The sequence below is a fragment of the Stomoxys calcitrans genome, chromosome 1, assembly GCF_963082655.1.
Source record: "Stomoxys calcitrans chromosome 1, idStoCalc2.1, whole genome shotgun sequence".
Classification (NCBI taxonomy): Eukaryota; Metazoa; Arthropoda; class Insecta; order Diptera; family Muscidae; genus Stomoxys; species Stomoxys calcitrans.
In genome coordinates, this window is record NC_081552.1 from 233,585,795 (window position 1) to 233,594,316 (window position 8,522).

General features: G+C 32.7%; 1 protein-coding gene across 1 annotated transcript; it reads right to left on the reverse strand.

Moving 5' to 3' along the window:
• Window positions 1-5,992: 5,992 nt before the first annotated feature.
• LOC106094121 (acyl-CoA-binding protein homolog) lies at window positions 5,993-6,456 on the reverse strand. The gene is made up of 2 exons (XM_013261307.2): window positions 6,379-6,456; window positions 5,993-6,311 (listed from the first exon to the last, which is right to left on the reverse strand). The coding sequence occupies exons 1-2, from the start codon at window positions 6,385-6,387 to the stop codon at window positions 6,066-6,068; spliced, it is 255 nt and encodes an 84-aa protein (XP_013116761.1). The 5' UTR covers window positions 6,388-6,456; the 3' UTR covers window positions 5,993-6,065.
• Window positions 6,457-8,522: the final 2,066 nt, after the last annotated feature.

An 8,522-nucleotide genomic window follows, 5' to 3' on the forward strand; every position in this document is an offset into this window, starting at 1 on the left:
GTTGGTATTGTAAATGGGCCATATCGGTCCATGTTTTGATATAGCTGCCATATAAACCGATCTTGGGTCTTGATTTCTTGAGCCTCTAGAGTGCGCAATTCTTCTCCGATTGGAATGAAATTTTGCACGACGTGTTTTGTTATTATATCCAACAACTGCGCCAAGTATGGTTCAAATCAGCCCATAACCTGATATAGCTGCCATATAAACCGATCTTGGGTCTTGACTTCTTGAGCCTCTAGCGTGCGCAATTCTTATCCGAATGGAATGGAATTTCGCACGACGTGTTTTGTTATGATACCCAACAACTGTGCCAAGTATGGTTCAAATCGGCCCATAACCTAATATAGCTCCCATATAAACCGATCTTGGGTCTTGACTTCTTGAGCCTCTAGAGGGCGCAATTCTTATCCGAATGGAATGGAATTTCGCACGACATGTTTTGTTATTATATCCAACAACTGTGCCAAGTATGGTTCAAATCGGCCCATAACCTGATATAGCTCCCATATAAACCGATCTTGGGTCTTGACTTCTTGAGCCTCTACAGTGCGCAATTCTTATCCGCTTGAAATGAAATTTTGCACGACGTGTTTTGTTATTATATCCAACAACTGTGCCAAGTATGGTTCAAATCGGCCCATAACCTGATATAGCTCCCATATAAACCGATCTTGGGTCTTGACTTCTTGAGCCTCTAGAGTGCGCAATTCTTATCCGATTGGAATGAAATTTTGCACGACGTGTTTTGTTATGATATCCAACAACTGCGCCAAGTATAGTTTAAATCGGTCCATAACCTGATATAGCTGCCATATAAACCGATCTTGGGTCTTGACTTCTTGGGCCTCTAGCGTGCGCAATTCTTATCGGAATGGAATGGAATTTCGCACGACGTGTTTTGTTATGATACCCAACAACTGTGCCAAGTATGGTTCAAATCGGCCCATAACCTAATATAGCTCCCATATAAACCGATCTTGGGTCTTGACTTCTTGAGCCTCTAGAGGGCGCAATTCTTATCCGAATGGAATGGAATTTCGCACGACATGTTTTGTTATTATATCCAACAACTGTGCCAAGTATGGTTCAAATCGGCCCATAACCTGATATAGCTCCCATATAAACCGATCTTGGGTCTTGACTTCTTGAGCCTCTACAGTGCGCAATTCTTATCCGCTTGAAATGAAATTTTGCACGACGTGTTTTGTTATTATATCCAACAACTGTGCCAAGTATGGTTCAAATCGGCCCATAACCTGATATAGCTCCCATATAAACCGATCTTGGGTTTTGACTTCTTGAGCCTCTAGAGTGCGCAATTCTTATCCGCTTGAAATGAAATTTTGCACGACGTGTTTTGTTATTATATCCAACAACTGTGTCAAGTATGGTTCAAATCGGCCCATAACCTGATATAGCTCCGATATAAACCGATCTTGGGTCTTGACTTCTTGAGCCTCTAGAGGGCGCAATTCTTATCCGAATGGAATGAATTTTTGCTCGAAGTATTTCGTTATGATATCCAACAACTGTGTCAAATAAGGTTCAAATCGGTTCATAACCTGATATAGCTGCCATATAAACCGATCTGGGATCTTGACTTCTTGACCCCTAGAGGTCTCAATTATTATCCGATATGCCTGAAATTTTGTACGACGGATCCTCTCATGACCATCAACAAACGTGTTTTTTATGGTCTGAATCGGTCTATAGCCCGATACAGATCCCATATAAATCGTTCTCTCTATTTTACTTCGTGAGCCCCAATGGGCGCAATTCTTATACGAATTGGCTGAAATTTTACACAGGTCTCCAACATATAATTTAATTGTGGTCCGAACCGGACCATATCTTGATATCGTTTTAATAGCAGAGTAACTCTTTTCTTATATCCTTTTTTGCCTAAGAAGAGATGCCGGGAAAAGAACTCGACAAATGCGATCCATGGTGGAGGGTATATAAGATTCGGCCCGGCCGAACTTAGCACGCTTTTACTTGTTATTATTATAATAACATAGACATTTCGTTTGTAACACCTCAAAATATTGATGAAGGAGCCTGATATAGCTGCCATGTAAATTTCGTGAAAAATTACAGAATTTTTTCCAACAAATTTTTTTTCTACCATCCCACTGTGTGGCGCCTAATCATCACCAATGTGAAGTGAGAAAGTCAGCGTTGCAGAAATGCTGACGAAGGCAGCATATTTTCTACTTGCAAGCGACACGGGAAACAATTTCACAAAAAGCTTTTATTGAAATTAAAAATGGAGGATGAACTAATTATGCACTTATTGCTTTGTTACGACTTCCGGTAAATATTGCCAATATAACTCCTATATATAAAACAATCTTCCAATAAGTCTTCAACAGCTCTTAGAAGTTCGAATTTTTAGCTGATATGACAAGAATTTGTTATTCATTTTTCTATGAAAAATTCAAAGTATAACAACAATGTTCTAGAACACTAAGTTTATTGTGCGTAGTATTTAAGCAAAACTCATGGTGGTGGGCTCTAAAGATTAGGCCCTTCCAAACATGGCCCATTTTTACTTGTTGATGATTCAATCTACACAAATGTGTGGAAGTAATCAAAATTCCAGAATCCAGTAAAGCCAACGAAAGCAACACTTTTTTCACACGTATACACTACACGCAAACATTTTTCGAAGGTCCCTTTAGGGCCTCCATACAAGAGCCCCAAAAATAAACTTGATTTATGTTTTCCTGGCTTCTTTTTGGTGGGCTCTGCAGAGATTTGATTTTTTCTTAATTTTCCCAATAAACTGCACTTTTGCCATTTATGGTGCGATACACCAACATTTTGTTTGCTTTGAGGTGTTTGAGTTTGCCGACAATAGCCATTTTTTATTTTCCAGCCAACTAAAACGCAATCACGCTATTACACTTGAACTTGAGCTTTATTTTCGAATAAACTCAAAAGTAAATGATTTGGATGATTTGTAACCTGTACAATGAACCGTGATTAAAACCAAATATCATTTAACATTCATATCTAGGTTGACAGATATACCAGTGATAACTTGAAGTATTACCCACGTCGGTGGCTTCTTTTTGTACCACCTTTTTCATAGTCCACATAGTTTTTCTTTTTTTATTTCGAAAATTTCAAATCTCGTTCTCGTGTTTAATCAAACCATCGATAAAATTTTATTTCAACTCTCTTCAATTCATATTAAATTTTAAATTATGTTCTAGGAATTACTATTTGCTGTTCGCTGTTGGTCACCAACAATTCTTAAAAATAGCCATTACTGCCTTTTTCTTCCATTATAATCTTATCATTGAAAACTTTCAATCGGTTACCGTTTGTATTATCATTTGCCAAAAAAAAGTGCTACTTGTACTACTATACATTTTAAGTTCTATCATGTCCCATTTTAGACGGGCGATAATCCAACACTAATAATCTAAGTTGTAAATCAAACTTAACCCTAAAAGGAAGTGGAATCATATTTAATTCCTGTTCGTTTTTATCTATGAAAAATTCATTTTTCTATGAAAAATTAATTTTTCTATGAAAAATTCATTTTCTACGAAAAAAATCATTTTTCTGTGAAAAATTCACTTTTTTATGAAAAAATTCATTTTTCTATGTAAAAATTAATTTTTCTATGAAAAAATTCATTTTTCTATGAAAAAATTCATTTTTCTATGAAAAAATTCATTTTTCTATGAAAAAATTCATTTTTCTATGAAAAAAATCATTTTTCTATGAAAAAATTCATTTTTCTATGAAAAAATTAATTTTTCTATGAAAAAATTAATTTTTCTATGAAAAAATTAATTTTTCTATGAAACAATTCATTTTTCTATGAAACAATTCATTTTTCTATAAAAAAATTCATTTTTCTATGAAAAAATTAATTTTTCTATGAAAAAATTCATTTTTTCTATGAAAAAATTCATTTTTCTATGAAAATTTAGTTTCTCTATGTTTTTCATATAAAAATTAATTTTTCATTCATTTTTTCTATGAAAAATTAATTTTTCATTCATTTTTCTATGAAAAATTAATTTTTCTATGAAAAAACTCATTTTTCTATGAAAAAATTCATTTTTTCTATGAAAAAATTCAATTTTTCTATGAAAAAATTCATTTTTTCTATGAAAAAATTCATTTTTTCTATGAAAAAATTCATTTTTTCTATGAAAAAATTCATTTTTTCTATGAAAAAATTCATTTTTTCTATGAAAAAATTCATTTTGCTATGGAAAAATTCATTTTTCTATGAAAAAATTCATTTTTCTATGAAAAAATTCATTTTTCTATGAAAAAATTAATTTTTCTATGAAAAAATTCATTTTTCTATGAAAAAATAAATTTTTTATGAAAAATTCATTTTTCTATGAAAAATTAATTTTTCTATGAAAAATTCATTTTTCCATGAAAAATTCATTTTTCTATGAAAAATTCATTTTTCTATGAAAAATTCATTTTTCTATGAAAAAATTCATTTTTCTATGAAAAGTTCATTTTTCTATGAAAAAATTCATTCTTCTATGAAAAAATTAATTTTTCTATGAATAATTCATTTTTCTATGAAAAATTCATTTTTCTATGAAAAAACTCATTTTTCTATGAAAAAATTCATTTTTCTATGAAAAAATTCATTTTTCTATGAAAAAATTAATTTTTTCTATGAAAAAATTCATTTTTTCTATGAAAAAACTCATTTTTTCTATGAAAAAATTCATTTTTTCTATGAAAAAATTCATTTTTTCTGTGAAAAAATTCATTTTTCTTTGAAAAAATTAATTTTTCTATGAATAACTTTATTTTTCTATGAAAAAATTCATTTTTCTATGAAATGTATGAAAAATTTATTTTTCTATGAAAAAAATGAATGAAAAATTCTATGAAAAAATAAATTTTTCTATGAAAAAATTAATTTTTCTATGAAAAAATTAATTTTTCTATGAAAAAATTCATTTTTCTATGAAAAAATTCATTTTTCTATGAAAAATTCATTTTTCTATGAAAAAACTCATCTATGAAAAAACTCATTTTTCTATGAAAAAACTCATTTTTCTATGAAAAAACTCATCTATGAAAAAACTCATTTTTCTATGAAAAAACTCATTTTTCTATGAAAAAATTCATTTTTCTATGAAAAAATTCATTTTTCTATGAAAAAATTCATTTTTCTATGAAAAAATTCATTTTTCTATGAAAAAATTCATTTTTCTATGAAAAATTCATTTTTCTATGAAAAAATTCATTTTTCTATGAAAAATTAATTTTTCTATAAAAAATTAATTTTTCTATGAAAAATTAATTTTTCTATGTAAAATTAATTTTTCCATGAAAAATTCATTTTTCTATGAAAAATTAATTTTTCTATGAAAAATTAATTTTTCTATGAAAAATTCATTTTACTATGAAAAAATTCATTTTTCTATGAAACAATTCATTTTTCTATGAAACAATTAATTTTTCTATGAAAAAATTTATTTTTCTATGAAAAAATTCATTTTTCTATGAAAAAATTCATTTTTTTTCTATGAAAAAATTCATTTTTCTATGAAAAATTCATTTTTCTATGAAAAATTCATTTTTCTATGAAAAATTCATTTTTCTATGAAAAATTCATTTTTCTATGAAAAAATTCATTTTTCTATGAAAAAATTCATTTTTTCTATGAAAAAATTCATTTTTCTATGAAAAATTCATTTTTCTATGAAAAATTCATTTTTCTATGAAAAATTCTCGCCAGGATTCGAACACAGGCGTTCTGCTTTATAGGTGGACATGGGCTACAGTGCCACGAATTCGATATCCACCTTAAAGGTGAAGTGTCCGCCACCCTAAAAAAGGCGCAGAGGATTGGGGCCCGTTTCGGCCAGTTTAATATATTTACACATATTTTTAGTACCTTTTGCCATTTATTATTCTTTAGACTATTTTTTTTGGAATAATTAACAACAATTGAAATAAAATTACAATAATAACAATTAAAACCCCTACTACCAGTATTTATTTATTTTTTTTTTAATATTTTTTTTATTTCTTCTTAAAGACCAACTCTCAGAATATTTGATTTAAGCATATTTGGGAGCATACTTCTCGTAGACCTTGATGTAGGCCTCCTTGGCAGCATCCTTGGAGAGACCCTTGTGGGAGTTCCAGGCTTCCCACATAGCTTTCTTTTTCAAATCCAAAGCACCGGGCTTATCGGTGTTAACATCACCCACGGTGGCCTGCTTGAAGAGACCATAGAATTCCAAGAATTCGGAGTCAGAGGGCTTCTTGCCGAAGTTTTTGGCCAATTCACAAGCTTCTTCAAACTAAGGGAGGATAGAAAAGTTGATTAAAAAAAAAAAAACATGAAAAAAAATGTCCTCTATGACTTACGGAAACCATTTTTCTTCTTGGTAGATGATGTTACTATTTGGATAAATAAACTTCAAGTGGTAACTTAATTCCCATACATTCAGCCCTTTTATAGCTCTGGCTTATGCAATAGATATTGAATAAATTTTCCCTGGTTATCTTTGGGGATAGAATTTAATTAAATTAAATTTTTCCTATCATGGTGCATCAAACCCAAATCATTGGTCTTTTAGTTTAAAAGCCAATTGGCACTTTGATAAGTCTCAGCGTTGACATTGAAACTATTTCTGGATAGATAAATGGCTAGGCAACATATTCGTAAAGTCTTATCATAGAAAGTCTTTCTTTTATATGGCTTGTGATATTGGGGGGGGAGGGGTGTATGTGGTTTTTGTGTGGGGTTTATTGTTTATCTAGCTAAACCGGACCCTCTCCGCTGCGCCTTCTTTTACTTTATATAGAACAAAATTATCCTATTAAAAGTCTTTATTTCAGCTCGATATTGTCATGATGTCCGATTTAGGGGTGTTTTCGGGGCTGAGGTGGTCCCTTAGACTCTTGGCCCAGAAAAAAATATCACCATTGTGCTCTTCTCTCAAATACCACATTTATTTTAACCCCATATTGCCATTGGTTTAAAGGGGGGGTTTCTGGGATGAGGCGCCCTCAAACATTTGGCCCCAAAAATTTTTACTTTTTGGGGGATGTTTTGGGAAAGGGGTCCCACATTTGGATATCAGATTCGTATTCTACTCCCAAATACCTTTATTTGAGTCCCATATTGCGATGGTCAGTAAATAATTGTGGTTTTTGTGGGGTGTTTTAGGGAAGAGGTAGACCTCCAATACCTTTCATTTGAGCCCCACATTGACATGGTTGGTAAATATGCCCGATTTAGGGGTGTTTTAGTGAGTGGGGTGGCCCCCCAAACACTTAGCCCTCATTATATATCAGCAACGTGCTCTACTCTCAAATGTCATTTAGTTGACCCCATATTGCCATCGGCCTCAAAATTAGTTATCAAATTCGTTTTCTAATCTCAAATACCTTTCATTTAAACCCCTTAATGGAAAAGTCAGCTAATATGTCCGGTTTAGGGTATGGAAAAGTCAGCTAATATGTCCGGTTTAGGGTATGGGCCCTGAAAACTGCCAATATCGAGATCCACTTCCTTTAAGACCCAAAATTGCCATGGTGAGCAAATACATCCTATTTGGGCGTTGATATGGGGGTGGGACATCCCCTATGCAGTTGGTTCTGAATGTTGATGGGGGTGGGTTGGCCCCATAGACACTTCTTACCCAAAATTGATATCAGATTCGTGCTTTACTCCCAAAGACCTTTCATTTGAGCCCCATATTGCCATGGTCGTAAATTTGTCTTTTTTGGGAGATGTTGTTTGGGAAGGGGCGGCTTCCGGAACACTTGGTCCCTTATTGGTATATCAGATTCGTATTCTGCACTCAAATACCTTTCATTTAAGCCCCATATTGCCAAGGTCGGTAAATATGTCAGATTTTGGGGTCTTTTGGGGGATGGGGCGGCCACTCAGGGACCTGAAAATATATTACAGCCCCATATTGGAATGGTCAGCAAATACGCCCTATATGGGTGGTGTTATGGGGGTGGGGTAGCCCTATAGACACTTCTTCCCCAAAATTGATATCAGATTCGTGCTTTACTCCCAAATTCGTGCTTGAGCCCCATATTGCTATTGTAGTAAATTTGTCCTCTTTGGGGGTTGTTTTTGGAAGGGGACCAGGGTCCCACATTTGGATATCAGATTCGTATTCTACTCTGAAATACCTTTTATTTGAGCCCCATATAGCCATGATCGATAAATAAGTTCTGTTTGAGGGGGTGTTTTGCGGAAGGGATGCACCCTCAGAAACTTGGTCCTACTTTTGAATACAGAAATCGTATTACTACTCACAAATACCTCTCATTTGAGTCCCATATTGCCAAGGTCGATAAATATGTCCAGGGGTTGGGGTGGTCCCCCAAACACTTAGCCCTACAATTGAATAGCAGATGCGTTTTCTACTCTTAAATATCTTTCATTTGATAACCCATATTGTCATCATTGGTCTATATATACATTTGGTAAGTTTTGGGGGTGGGGCGGCCCCCCTAGGTATCCCATCCGAAATTTGAATACCAAATTT